The sequence below is a fragment of the Rhea americana genome, unplaced genomic scaffold (genome assembly GCF_003343005.1).
Source record: "Rhea americana isolate MKP2758 unplaced genomic scaffold, rheAme1 scaffold_151, whole genome shotgun sequence".
Classification (NCBI taxonomy): Eukaryota; Metazoa; Chordata; class Aves; order Rheiformes; family Rheidae; genus Rhea; species Rhea americana.
In genome coordinates this window covers 1,097,894-1,112,209 of record NW_028185606.1, presented here as the reverse complement: position 1 = coordinate 1,112,209, position 14,316 = coordinate 1,097,894, and the positions used below count along the sequence as shown (strand labels likewise).

General features: G+C 50.7%; 1 protein-coding gene across 1 annotated transcript in view; it reads right to left on the bottom strand.

Moving 5' to 3' along the window:
• The window catches only part of TNR (tenascin R), a 29,326-nt gene extending 27,449 nt beyond the window's left edge, over nucleotides 1–1,877 (bottom strand). Inside the window, exons 1-2 of the mRNA XM_085299693.1 lie at nucleotides 1,382–1,877; nucleotides 4–171 (exon numbers count right to left, since the gene is read on the bottom strand). Coding sequence (XP_085155819.1) covers nucleotides 4–171; nucleotides 1,382–1,877 — 664 coding nt within the window. The remainder of the gene's footprint in view (nucleotides 1–3; nucleotides 172–1,381) is intronic.
• Between the last annotated feature and the right edge of the window lie 12,439 nt (nucleotides 1,878–14,316).

The following is a 14,316-nucleotide window of genomic DNA, read 5'->3' as shown; positions in this document are numbered from 1 at the left end:
CGCCGTCGCACACGCACCGGCCCTCCACGCAGGCGCCGCGGCGCGAGCAGCCCCCCGGGCACCGCGGCTCCGAGCAGTTGCTGCCCGCCCAGCCCTCGTCGCAGACGCAGCCGCAGGCCGCCAGGCTGAAGTTGCCGTGCCCGCTGCAGGGCGGCAGGAAGTCCAGCTGCCCTGGGAGAGCGCGGGGAGCGGGCGTCAGGCGGCGGCGGGAAGAGGCCTCCCCGAGCGCGGCCGCTCCGGCCCGCCTCCGCACCCTCCCCGCCGGGGAGACCCCCCCCAACACACACCGCCCCGAAACGGAGGAGTCCGCCGGAAAATCACACTAATCGCTCCGGGCCCGGGGGAGGAAAGGGCTGGATTGGGATTTTTGTTTTTTGTTTTTTGTTTTTGTTTTCGCCTCCCCCCCGGTTGTCGCGTTGAGCCCGCAGAGCAGTTCCCCCGCTGGGCTGCCCGGCCTTGCTCGGCTCTTCCCGCCCCGCCGGGAGCCCGCRGCCCGTCGGCGGGAGCACCCGCTGCGGCCCAGAGCCGGGCAGGCGCGGGGCTGGGCCGGGGGCAGGCACGCGGACGCGCCGTGCGCGGCGTTGCTCTCACGGAGCTCCCCGAGGCGAGCGGAGAAGAGCCGCGCGCTAGCCCCCCTGCTATTGAAATCCGGTCTGYAAACCAGACCTCTCACAGCCCGTCTCACTGTAACAGCCCGCTGTTTTCCCGGCTCTGAAGAGCAGCCTTGGAGAAAAGAGGAGCTGAACTGCCTCTTTTGAAAGAGTCACCCTAACGGAGGACTCACAGAAAGCTTCATAAAACTTACGTATTATCATTCAGCTGAAGTATCCTGTTGATAGTTTTGTGTCTGCGTTACAGGTTTTGTTTGTGTCTTTCATGGCAACAGAAGTTATTCCCTATTTATTTTTTTTTTTAGCTTTGATTTTCATATCTATTCACTCTTCCTACAGAGAAGATGAAGAAGTTGTTTTTTGCTGCCTCCCGGGGTGCTGCCTTCAGCTCAGGAACGCCTTAGGAAATCAGGAGAGGTCTCTCTCCTCCCTGTCCTCGGAGAAGTTACGGATCTCTAATCAGGATTGCTAAGGAGTGGAGGGTTTTTTGGGGGGCTCACCCGCTGCTCCCTGCCAGCCTAGGTGCTTGAGTTACCAAATCCCTCCCCCMTGGGAGCTTTCCTGCCTCAGAGGACCTAAGCTAGGCTTCATCCTAATGAATTTAGGTCACGAAGTGGAGTAGCCTGAGCAAAGGTGTGGCCACAGCACCATGGGTGAACATGAGGTTTCCTCCATGGCTGCCAGGTGGCATCACCAGCCTGCATTCATTCCTCCTTCCTTTTGCTTGAGCCCTTAGTCCCCAGCCAGATCTGACAGGATCACATTACTACCTGTGGCTGCATTTTCTTGGCAGCAATTGGAGTTGCACTGGTCCCGGAGAATGGAGACCTCCCTCTCCAGCATCTCAATCCTGCTCAGCAGATCCTGCATGGACGGGAAGGAGGTGGAGCACTTGCAAGCCTGCTTGGGGAAGTTTATCCTGTGGGTGAAGGTGACCTGGCTCTCGCTGTCTGAGGTCTGCTCTGCATACTCCGCCATCCTGTCGTCTTCCGAACTCACCTCCTCAGCTGAAGACTTGAGCATTGATGAACAGCAGCTGTCCAGGGGGATGTTAATGTTGTAGATGTGGTGGAAGACCATGGGCTGCTCTTTGATGGCTGGGCTGCAGTTGGCAACGCTGCCCTCCTCATCCACCACTGGCCTCTTGGCTGCCTCTGTTGTCACTTCTAGTCGGCACTCGAAAGGCTTGAGGATGGCGCCTAGYAGTAGCAAGTTGAAGCTGATAAGCATGTTCCTCAGGACTGGGTTTTCACTGTCAGTCCCCATTTTCTTGGGAAAGGGAAGAGCCTTCTAAGCTGGCCTCAGTCAGCCAAGGTCTGRGAGGACCTGGGGACACAGAAGAGAAAGAGCACATGTGATGTTAGCCTTGAAATCGGGGAGCTGCGCTAATGTTAGAGAGGTCTTCTGGGCAAGATATCCAGAAAGATGTTCAAGGCAGACTAGACCCAAGCACGGTCTTGCTGTCTTTGGTGCGAGGGAAGAGGCTAAATCGGCCCCAAGCAGACCCCGCARCTGCCCAGGGAACAGTCGTGCCTTTTTGGCCCTTTGCATCCTAACCCAAAGATCCTTGTCTAGCTGCGTGGGAGGTGAATCAGAAAACGTTTTGCAGCGCACGAGGCCAACTCGGGTCTCCCAGTCTCGGCTGTTGGGAGTTCTGCCTCCCCAACAACTAGATTGGGGGCGTGAGGTGCTTTTCAGTTGCTGCTGGGCTCTAGACCTTGCCGGTGCGTGGGCTAGCACCCGTGGGAGGTGCCTGCATGGGCCCTTGCACTTAACCTGCCTCTTGCCAGGATTTGTTTCTCAAGCAGTGAAACAGGCTGGTTCTTACTGTTATTACTTTTTTAAAGGAAAACAGGTCATTTGGTAAGAAGACACCATCAAATATGTGTATTTTTAGCAGAAAGACCCCTTGTGGGATCTGCTTTCGGCGCAATGGCGGTACGTGCGTGAGGGTAAGACGGGTTAATGCATGGGTGAGGATGACACATCCTCATACTCTCCTTAGGTTATCTCAGACAGCATTTCTGTGCCCCAGAAACTGAGTGCTGGGTTGCTAAGTTTCCTTCAGTAGCTATAGGAACGRCAGCTTCAATGTTAAACACCATTAAATTATACCGTGCAGTCTTAAGCTTGTTTAGGTTTATGCTCCAAGCAGACAAATCTCTCTTGCTAAAATGGTTTCACCCCCTACCTGCACTCTGGATTATAGGTTAAAGTTGTCTTGATTTGGAACAAAACAACTTTTCATTTCGTTATTGATTCAGAGCCTCCAGGTGGTAATCCAGACTCTGAGGACCACATTTATCTCCAGCCTAAAATCACCGGTGTCAGTACAGTTCCACTAGGGATGGATTTGGCCCCATTACTCTTGTTGGGACTATTGTGTGCTGACCAATAGTTAATGCCAACCGGCTCGCTATGAAGAATTGCTGCCTTATCTATCAGAGAGGATAAAGCTAATAGACAGGCGAGGCTGTGTCTGCGAGCCAGAGGACTTTCATTATTCCTAGCACAGCAGAGACAGATTGAATGGCTCGCCTGCCGCTTACCGGCACCCAATCAGTTTGCCTTGTATTTGCTTTGCATTAGATAGTTAAGTTGTAGTTGAAGTGGGATTGCTGGAGCACGGCTGCTCGGAGACGTCGGAGAGATGAGGGGCCGGGAGAGCCAGGGCGCCTGCCCTTGCTCTTAGTTGTGCCCCGGCACCGCTTCAGGATGGGGCAGCTAATTAAATAATTCCAACTAATAACTGGAAATGTATGATTGGGTTTCCCACTGCGTGTTATTAGGGGATGTAAATCGCAGTGTTTGTGGCCATCTACCTGCGCTGGGTTTGTAAGGCTTGGATTAATGAACGCTGGAGCGTGCTTTGCGGTTCTTTGTTAGCCAACACAATAGAAATGCAAAGCACCTGTATATTTTTAGCACTGTCTTCTGCAAGAGCCACCAGAGTCAGTGGAATTACAGGCAATCATTCGGAGGTCAGTGCTTCCCAGTACTGTGGGCAATCAAGCGGAGTTTTATGACATCTCGTTTTCACTGGAGTGACTTAGGTGCCTTCGAATCCCTGGGAGAGGACCGGACCTAGGCATGGGCTTCTCCAGGCTGCACCTTTTTGCCTCCCCAACACCAAAAAAGTGAAAGAAGCGTTATACATGCTACATATGGTTAACAGGCTCTTTAAAGTACCAGTATGATGAAAAGAATCAAAGACCTGGAGATCTCCTGACTGCATCACCCAAAACTTTACCCCTACTCCTTGAAGCTGTGTTTTAAGGTGTATATATCCAAAGATAGGATATGGTTGTTCCTGGATAATCCAGCTTTAATTCATGAATGGCTTTAATAACTGTGTTTGGACTATAAGAAGTCTCAGCCATCGATACAGGATAGAAGACTATAAAAAAGTGCATGGGGCTATATGGGTTAAGAAGAACGTAAGACCTTGAGCCAGTCTCTGTCAGGATGATCCGTTAGGATGATGCCTTCCTTGAAGGGGCAGTGTGTGTGCGGGGCCAAGAGGTGAAGATTGCCACATCTGTCAGTTACAACTGGCTCCTTCTTCTGAGACATTTGGTTGCAGGCTCTCGAGGAGATGGGATCTAACCCAGGTCTGATCCGAGGGGCATCCTGCTGCCTATCACTGTAGCTTTTGCATACGATAAAAGGGCAACGGAGGCGCAAAGGAGCGGCAGGTCAAACATTTCCAACGAGCTGACCAAAGCTGAATCTCCCAAGTTGTATTTAGTGTAGGTCTTAATACTWGGTCTGTGCTAGGAAATGCTGACCACCGACCGTCATCTTGCCAAGCCAGCGAGGGTCCGGGAGCCAGCTTTTCCCGGCCCCTATCAGAGTGTCTGTGCTGCGGATATCATATTCCCAGCAGTTCTGCATTTGGTGGTGGAGAAGATACAGCATGTTCCTCAGCTATAATTCGCCTGCTGATTCACACTCTGGGCCGCTTGCGAGTTCTGACTTTGTTGGGACCTGCTAGTGCCATAATCTTAGGAAATTGCCCCATATTACTTCTAACTACTCTCCCTGCACTGTACCTTCTCTCCGCTTCCCTGYGGAATGGCAGTACATCCCCACCCCCTCTTTTCCCCGCTGCTAAACGAAAATATGTTTACTGGTTTCTCTCCTACAATAACATGGCACTCCAGAAAATACAACTATTCAGCTGCCTCTCAGCATTTACAGGGTTATTAGCCTGTATTACTGCAATGTTTCTGCTGCACTTTTCCTCCCAGCTCTGTGCTTTGTGCCTGCTACTTCTTCGCAGGCACCCGGGGCTCCTTTGATAGGTTCTCTCTTTTTCTTCATATTTTGAGGGAAAAAAAGAAAAGTGGAAATATTTCCAAAGTGGGGTAGCTGCCTCCTTCTCCTCCTCTGCTCCCTGCAGGGGCTCTGGTTGTATTCACAGAGGAAGGAAAGTGGAAGGTGCCTTGAGARTGCAATAGGAAGCAGCACTGGAGGTGAGATCCACTCTCCTTAGGTGACCTGAGGAGGCTAACTGGTCTCAGCTGTGGGCAACTAAGCACTGATGGGCACTAAATGCTAATGTAAAGCCAGCTGCATCAATTCAGTAGCCCCTGCACACAGGAAAGGAGCTTGGTTTGCTTGTTGGTGTCCCAAGCTTRTCCTCTGTGGGATCTTGCTGAAGTTGGAGAGGAAGGAAAAAGCAGGAGAAGGAGGATTAAGATTAGGTAGGTGTGTGGTGGGAAGGTAACCCGGACCCCTTCCTGTTCCCAGCACTTGTGGTGTCAGGAAAGACTATGTAATCCCACTGATTCCCATGGGAGGATGCCCCAGCCCTGGTRGGTCTGTCCCCAGGGCTTTGCCCCCTCTGCCATACCCCAGGGCTCCCCCTGAGCTCCTGGCAGTGCCTTGTAGAGTAAATCACTGCTGCTGACCTGATACTAGTACTACAAGTGTGGCTTGGGGTGGGGGGAAGGACTGCATTTGGAGGCCTCCTTCCAAACCCCAAAAGCCCTGTCTGCATTTCAGGGTCTCCAGTAGCTCCTTTATGGCCCCACTCAACCTGAGAAGAAACTTCTTGTCCCTGTGCCTCCTCCTTTGCAGCTGCTAGCCATTACCTTGGGACTAATTAGCTCTTGCTGCCTTTGATTGACTAGTATCCATTAGATACTACAGGCTCTTTGGCCTCTTTCCCTGCCTTCCTGTGCTGGGAGGGGAAGTAATTGTGGCACTAAGCCAGCAGTGCAGAGCCAGGCTGGAGCTTCAAAGCAAACCTCCTTGCAGGATTATGGCAGCAGCTTAGACACTTAGAAATAAAATCCCCCCTACCCTGCTCTTCTCTTTGGAGCAAAGCTCAATCTGGCTCTGCAGAAGCACAAGATCCTGTTTATGAGCACAAACAAAGCTTCACGGCCAAAGAAACGAGGGAGAAGGAATCCGGGTAGATAAAAGGCTGATCTAGAAAGGGGAAGAGTGACAGTACAAGGGACAGGAGATAGGGAGGCAGATAAAGTAGAGAGAACAGATGCATGATGGAGCCTTCTTGCTGATGTCTGTATGCAGGTGGAGTAGTTATCAGCTACCTAATGGATAAGGGGAGGAAAAAGACATTCATCTGATGGTAGAAACTGCCAGGCCCATCAATCTGAATCTCGTTATCCTTGTGGAGGAGAGCAACCTGGGATGGCCGCCATTCGTGAGGAGGCACCAGCTGGGGATGGAGCTGGAGCTCYGCGGCCAGCTCTGCTGCATCCTGCTGCCGGCCGGCAAAGAGGCYGGTGCCAGCTGGTTGCAAGCGATCGGTTTCAGAAGAAGCGTCATTCCCAGACACTTTTTTCTCTTTTCTTTTCATTATTATGCACAAGATCATGGAAGGGGTTGGGGGAAGGCAGGCCTTCCTCTGTTGATTTGGGTGCTCTGTCTGGCTTAACGTTCCCAGCAGTTGGTGAGACTGGGCATAACGTGATGGTGTGGGTTGCGTTAGGGCAGGAGAGAGGCTTCCAGCAGAAATTCAGAGTTCTCCTCCCCTTCCCCAGCAGCGAATGGCCTCCGTGTGACTTGCTGCAGCTCAGGAAGAGCCCAGGGGAAAGGAAACTCCTGGCGGAAAAGTTTCAGCTGAGGAATTTAAAAAATCACTTCCTGCATGATTTAAGGCACAAGAGGCACTAAACCGTTTGGAGGGTGCTGCCTGTTCCTGGATTCCCTTCYCTCCTTCCTCCTCCTCCTCCTGCCACCCAAATCCCAAGCCCAGATGAGGACTTTGCTGTGCTTGAAGGGCRCAGCCTCACCAGGAACTGAAGAAAGCTTGTCCCAGCTGGGATGTTTGCTGGRAATTTATGGTGATGCTTACTGGGAGAAGGTGCAGAAGTTGGTGAACCAAATGATAAGAAATAATTGCTGTTACCAAACAACCCTCCAAAAAAGCCGGTGTAGAAAAATTGCTAAATAGCCTATGAAGTTGTTGGGGAAACACAACAAGGTGAAAAGCCTGGGAAGATCTGGCTTCTGAATACTCCATCAGCACCGACTGCATGGGGAAGATTGCGAGGCCCAGATGATACCCCCAACTACACCTCTGATTGCTATAACTTTTATTTTTTGACAAGGTGCTGGCAGATGGGCAARCAAATCTCTACCAAGTAAGAGAGGAAGGGAAGCAGAAGGTGACCCACGGTGCTCTGGCTGCTGGAGCACCTGGATGCTGCTTGAGGGCCAGGATCCAGTCCAATTTTGGAGGGGGAGGGGGAAATATCACACCTGGCTTGCAGCATGGGCCTGAGCAACCCAGGGATGCTGCTCACTTTCAATCTGCAATGGATGCTTTTGGCCATAAATCCCTRCTAATCCCTGACTACTTTGTGGCAACTGCAGCTGGGTGAGATGGAGCCTTGGGCTGATGGCTCCACAACCTGCCAGATCTCCTGCTGTGTCATGGTGGGCCCTCCTCTTCGGTCCTGTGTGGACCRAAGCTCTGTGTCTCGTGCTCCCGGTGTGAATGGTTCCCTTTTTCCTAAGGTACTCTGCTCCCCATCCCTTTGGGAAAGACGGGCCGCGGCGCTGCCGGCCGGCTCGCTCCCTCCTGGAGCGGGAGCACTGTGATTTCCAGTCTGGGTGCTGCCTTTCCTCACCCCGGTGACGCTGGGAACGGCTCACCTGCCAGTGGCACAGTTGTTATGGAACAAGACATTTTTTTTTATATAATATATATAATGTGTGTGTGTGTATATATATATATACACACACACACACACATAAAATTACTTTCTTATCCCTAGGAAATGCCTCTATGTGCAAGGGGGGAAACAAAGCAAGTTTCTGGCATCCTTTCATGGATAAGAGCAGATGGATGTGAACTGCAAACTGTGACTTTCTGGGTCTTGCGTGGAGCCTGTTATTGCCTCTCTTTCCCCTTGTACTGCCTCTTCTCTTCTCCTTAGAGCACAGGGGAGAATTTCTTATTTTTATTTTTTTTTTTAAACCTGAATTTGCTCACTGGTAAAACTCAGACGCTGAGCTGCTGCATTATTTTTAATTTTATTCCCCTGCTGTGTGTGGATGCTAGGTAGGAATTGCACTCAAAGAGAGCAGCCTTCCATTTGCTTAGAGAAACACTGCTGTTTTTTCTGGTTTTGCTTTGTTTTTTCCTGTGATCCCCCTAGAAACATGGGCATTTGAATTAAAGTTCAAATTAAAGTTTGGCAGGAGCTAAATTCGCAGATCCGAGCCGCTCCAGCTTTGGGGAATCTGTGAAATAATTGATCTGCTGCACTTAATTTGCAAAGTACTCCATAAAAAGGCATGTGATACAAAATGAGAAAGGGATTTGAGTGCTTTCGCCAAACGCAACGCAGCAAAGCTCTCCCGCTCCTTGACGGCCTTTCTCTGTCCCGGATTTGTTTTATGGGCCAGTGAAGGAAGAAATAGGAAAGCCCTGGTAAATCATGCAGTGCATCCACCTTAATTACATATCTTCTGCTATTTTTCTTTTTTGCTTACGAGTGGTATTTGTGAGCAATTTGGTGTTGGGAGGGCGAGCGGGGAGGAAACCTGAGCGATGCTGAAAGCGGCTGCGCTGGCAGATGCAGTCGCTCCGCGGCACTGGCAGCAGCTTATCGTGGTCCTGTCAACTACTCTTGTTATTTATGAATTTATTTTTAATTGCCCGTAAACGTGAATTTGCCGAACGTAAAGCTGCGGCCATGGCAGAAGCTGGTGCAGGGGAGTGGGTGACACATCCCGTCCCCAGGATGGGGTGACAGCAGGGGTTTTGGGGAGGGTGTTTTGCTGCAGCAAATTTGGCGTTGGGACTGCCTGGCACCTGGGATAAGCCATGGGCAAGAAGCCTCAGTTTCAGTTAGGMCTAGCGCTGGGGAAATTGGGGGCGRTCTYTTYTTGCATGCTCAGAAATACAGATCTGAGGCCATTAAAACGCGGAAAGGTGGGACTGTGTGTGTATGAGCCAGCTCTGGCGAACTGCTGGAGCTCAGAAACAAAACAAAGCTGCCTCAAAATACACTTGAAAAACTAAAGCATCTGTTTTCTCCAGTCAGATGTTTTCCAAGCTGATAAAAATGTGAAAACTAAGTGAATGTTTAGTTTCTGGCAAGAGCCATCTTACCCAGAATACGTACTTGCATGGGTGTGCAGGAACTGTTTTCTGAACTTACGCAGCCATTGCTTTTTCTTCTCCTGAACRTACCCAAAATGCTCAGTTTGGGTAAACCACAACAATTGTGGKCTTTATTTCATTTATTTATTTTTGTGCGGATGGCTAACTGGGAAACCGAACAGATCTGGAGCTGAAGGCAGGACGTGCCCTTACCGCCGAGGGGCAGAGCTCGCGGGGTGCTGCCGGAGCAGCAGCAGCCAACGGGCGTTAGCTCGCGTGCGGACGCTGCCCGCTCCGCGCTGCGGCAAAACGCGGCCCGTGCGAGTCGGAAACGGGCTGAAGGCGCGGAGGAAGCGTTAACGGCAGTTACGTTGAGTTGCGGGGTTAAACACCCTCTAAATCCTCTTTAAGTGCGTGGCAGGWCTTAATTACATGGCAACTGAAATGTAAGCACAAAAATAAATACGATTCTTCTCGTCTTGGGTCGGGGCACGGGGCTTGTGGTAATTAATTGCGGCGGGGAAGGGCYGGCGCAGCTAAAAGCCACCGCTAAAGCCTCCCTCCGCCCCGCGGCGGCGTCTCGGCCCCGCGCGTTCCTGATTTTATTTCCTCCCCCCCYYTTTTTTTTTTATTGTTCCCCTCCCCTGCTTTTCTCCGTTTGCGGCGGCGAGGCCTCGTGCCCGCGTGCCTGACGCCGGGCTGTCGTGTTTTATCGGCCTCTCCGGGTCTCAGCCCTCCGCGGGGMTGGGGCTCCCGGCGGGCGCGAACCCCTCGCCTTGGGATGCTCCCGTCCGGCCGCCGGGAAGACRGAAGAGCGCAAAACCCCGCGAAGTCACGTTGCCCGTGCAGGGGAAATGGCAGGGGGAAAGCTGGGTGTGTTTTGGGGCTGGGGACCACGGAGGTGCGTCCCACTGCTACCTCTCTCCCGTGCGTGGCCTCCGCTTAATTTATAATCGCTGCTCGTGGCCGATGCCGTAGTGTTTAAATGGATAATAGCGCTGCAAACCAGGTGAGGGAGAATAGCTATTTTCGCCGTGGTTATTAGCATAATTATTGGATTGCAGCAGGCCCTGGATGGGAACTGGGGGCTGAGGGGGGGGGGCTCTCAGCAACCTTGCTTAAACCTTGCAGCTTTTCTAAAAGCAAACCTTCCTCCTGAAGTCAAATGAGCAGATTAATTTTTAAGTTCCCTTTCAGTTTGCCTACTCATTTGCACCCTGACAGAAASGATTTACAAGTGTTGTCACCTATGAAAATGGGAAAGAAATGCTCATCCCCGGTGCGCTTTTGCATCCTTCCCTCCCCACAGGATGTTCTTACGCAGCCGCGGTGAAGAGGACCTGACGTGACTGGCGGGTGGCACACGCTGGGGGCTCAAAAGCTGTTTTATAACCCTCACGTATGGGGAAAATCCTCGTTCTGCCCCGTGCYCAGGTAGTGGTACCCAAGTCCTGCGGGGAGGGTGAGTTTTGGTACGAGTCAAGCTTTTTTCGCAGCGCTTCGTCACCCCCTCCCATCCCCAAACGTCCCACATCTGTCCAACACAACGGAGTTGCTTGGCTGCAGTGTAACAAAAAGCCCCCTTTTAGCAGGAAAAAAAAAGGGAAAAGCGTGGCTTTGGGAGCTGCCACAATACCAGGCGTTGCCTCCCCGGGGCACAAACCTCCCCGGCAGCAGCCGCCGCCTCCGTGCAGCCTTCCCGCGCCCCGGGCTGCCGCGGGAACCTCTGCCTTGCTGCCGGCCCGGCCGTCGGCACCTGCAAACGGCTGCTTTCATCTCCTCTCCGAACGCCAGGGAGGGGGTGAGGGTGGGGGGAAAAAAAGAGAATTGTAGTCCTGCTGCAGAGACTTCGTTTGATAAATAATGTATACAGAGTTTGCAGTGATAACTGCCTTTTTCCGATGCAGCCGGCTAGGTTGGGTTTTGACGCGTCCTGGATGTATTCCTTACCGGCGGTGAATGAAATGACTGGTGCTTGTTCCTGCGTTACGAAAGGAGAAGCAGGCTGTTAACAGATCCTGGTGTGTCAGATAGGTTGGTCTGGGTTTTCTTTTTTTCTTTTTTCTCTTCCCCTCCCTCCCCCCATCTTCAGACACACGTGTGTCTGCAGAGAGAGGAGAAGCACCGGAGGGAAGGCAGAGCCGCTCCCGGGCGCGCGGCTAAGAGCTCGGAAAAGCTCCCGAGGTTAACGCGTGCCACCAGCGCTGGGCTGGGAGGAGAAGTGTGGAAGATAGGACCTTGGAGATCACCAGCTGAATTACCCCTCTTTTACTCCTGCGCTTCATGACCCCATGCTGATGTTATGATGGTGTGAATCAAGGGCCATCACATCTGGGGACTCTTCTCCCCTCTCCACCTCCCACCAATTTTCTGTTCCTTTGGCTCTGAGCAGCAGATGTGTCTGTGGGGGGGCATCCACCAGAAAGGCACTTTGGTCCTCTCTTCACTCTCTTCTGACATCTCAGGCTACAAAGGTGGGAAAATGGGATTTGCATGGGTGAGAGTGGATCTCTTTACTTGCACCTACTCCTGTGTCAAGTTTCATAAAATCATTCTGTTTAAATGCTTCACAGCAAAGTGCTCAAACATCTCGGGATCACTGCTCCAGGAGAAGGTACCGTGGTAAAGCTGCTCAGGCCACTCAGCCTTGCGGCAACGTGGAGYGTGAGGGCTGGGACTGGAGCTCTGGCGGACACGTAGAGGCAGCAGAGGGGGGAAGCTGGCACTTCCTGACTTTTTCATGTTTAAATGTGAAGCTTCAAAGATATAAATTTAAGATTGCTTTTGTTAAAATTTCCTAGAGTTAATAAATGAAAAGAGAAAAAGAAAAACTTAATGAAGTAGAAACATAGAGGCTATCCTTTGCACCAAGGGATGTTCAGCATCTTTGTGCTTTCAGCTACCCTTGGGTTTTCAGCACTGAGAACTTCTCGGTGTCCTATAGAAAGCCTCCCCACAAAAAGACATATTGKGGGGGGGGGGGGAGGAAGAGAGGAGTTTCCCTTGGGAACGTACTGATCTCTTGCTGTACCCTTCTCCCAGAAATTTGCATACGTTTCGGCAGCCCACCTCTGCTCAACTGTAAGGACCTTACTGCAAGGATAGCAGTGCTCCCATGGGAGAGCACGGATTGATCTCAAAGCCTGTGCTGGGCCGTAAGGATGTTGTTATATGCATGCGTGAGCGCCTTTACAACCCCGTACCCTTCCTAGCGTGAAACGCGGAGCTGCTGGGAACCACCTCCTTGGGGTAACACTGGGGAAGCTGTGAGCCACTCATCTGTGTTGGAGGCTGGATGAGACACCTCGCTCTCTGCTAATGAAGTTAAAAACTATTTTCACATCAAATGAAAAAAGTTTGAGGGAGAACAAGTTGAGACTCCAGATCTTTGAACATTTTAGGGGCTCATTTCTGCACGCTAGAAGAATAGAAAGGAGGATAAGGAAGTAAAGAGAAAAAGGTGACTTCATAGACCTTGGCGTGCTCTGATGCTTGAAGACCACTTTGACTCAGGGCTACCATAGTCTGCAGGCTACTGCCCAACCCCCAGAGACCGTTGGGGGCTAGGGAAGATGYGAGGCTGGTTTTGGCTTTTAAGACAGCTGTGTTTGGCAGTACAAAGGTGCAATAGGTCATGCTGAAATGGGTTTTCAAACTTCCAGATTATCTCATGTTACTTTGTCCTGCCCGCTGGGAATTCTGTTGCTGGCGCGTTTGTGACTGGGTGACTGCAAAGACAGGGTCTGATGGGCTGAAACTCAGTGCCGTCTTTCATTACGGAGAGAAGAGAAGATCTCCATGTTGCTGGACATGTTTAAAATGGCTTTAGTCAAGGTATGCTAGAAATGCTTTTTCATCACTTTTATGGCAGGCTACAAACTTTTACAATGGAGCAATTTGGTCAGAAAAGTGTTTGCTCCCCTTGGAATTTGGAGGAAGACTTGGGCCCCTACATTGCTGAGAGTGAGCGGGAAAACCAATGCATCCTTCTAAAGCTTACACCACTACGCAAGAACTGAAAATAACCTCAGTGCTTTTATTAGGGAGAAAAACAAGATCCTCAGCAAGGGAAARTAACTCTAGTCAGTGGAACGATGTGGATTTGCACCAGCTGAAGATCTGAGACAGGATGTGGTTTTATTGCCTTATAATAGGTAAGTATGTCATTAAAGAGTGGATATAAGTGCATAACATCATTTCATTGAGCCTGGAGCTGGTATGGGGAGCAGGAGCTTGGAAGCAAGCCTATTGTTGTTTTTTGTTTTTTTTTTTTAAGCTCAAGGTTGTTTTTGCTCGCTTAAATTCTCCCACTAGTATTGTGAGTACTGAGGTTAGACAGCATACAGGCAAACACTTAAAATCATTTTTAATGCCTTTTTTTATGCTGAAGAACTCCATGGGAATGCAAGACTCGGGATGAAAACGATCCCTTTGGCCCTGTCATGGACACRGATGTGATATAACCCTTCCACGAACTGGTCAAGATCCATCTTCGTGTGGACCGGGTCCCCTCCTCCTTTGTTTTGCAGTGTCTATCTGCACATACATGCAATTGCTGATAAACACGATGAGGACGCCAGTTCAGAACCTCATGTTTCTAARAGCTGGAGAATCTTATAATTTCTAGGCTAAAATTAATCGCAGTCAGTTAGAACACCCTTTTTTGCCTATCTTTGCTGCCCTTCTTCACTTTTGATCTAATAGAGAGATAAATAATGATAAATAATATGCTGTGGCCTTCYGAGTAGGGTTTGCTGAACTGAAAAATGAGATCACTTGGAGAGGAATTGCAGCACTGTGGGAAAATGGGGAAACAGCCAAAAATATTTCCAGCATTGAAGTGCAGTAATTTGAAAGCCAGGGATTAATGATTCCATCCTATTCCCACAGAAAATGATGAGCAAACACCCCTTAATTTCAGCTGGGAGTAGGAAAGGTCTATTGAATTAGGCAGACTCAAGGCACCACTGAAGTGGACATTGATCCTTCTCGTGCACCTTGAATACTGCAAAAATGACAGCGCTCAGACTAGGAGAGACACTTTGATGTGTGGCTGCACCTGGGCTTCTTTCAGTTAACCCGTAACAGTCTGAGCCATGAGCGTGAGACAATTGCTGC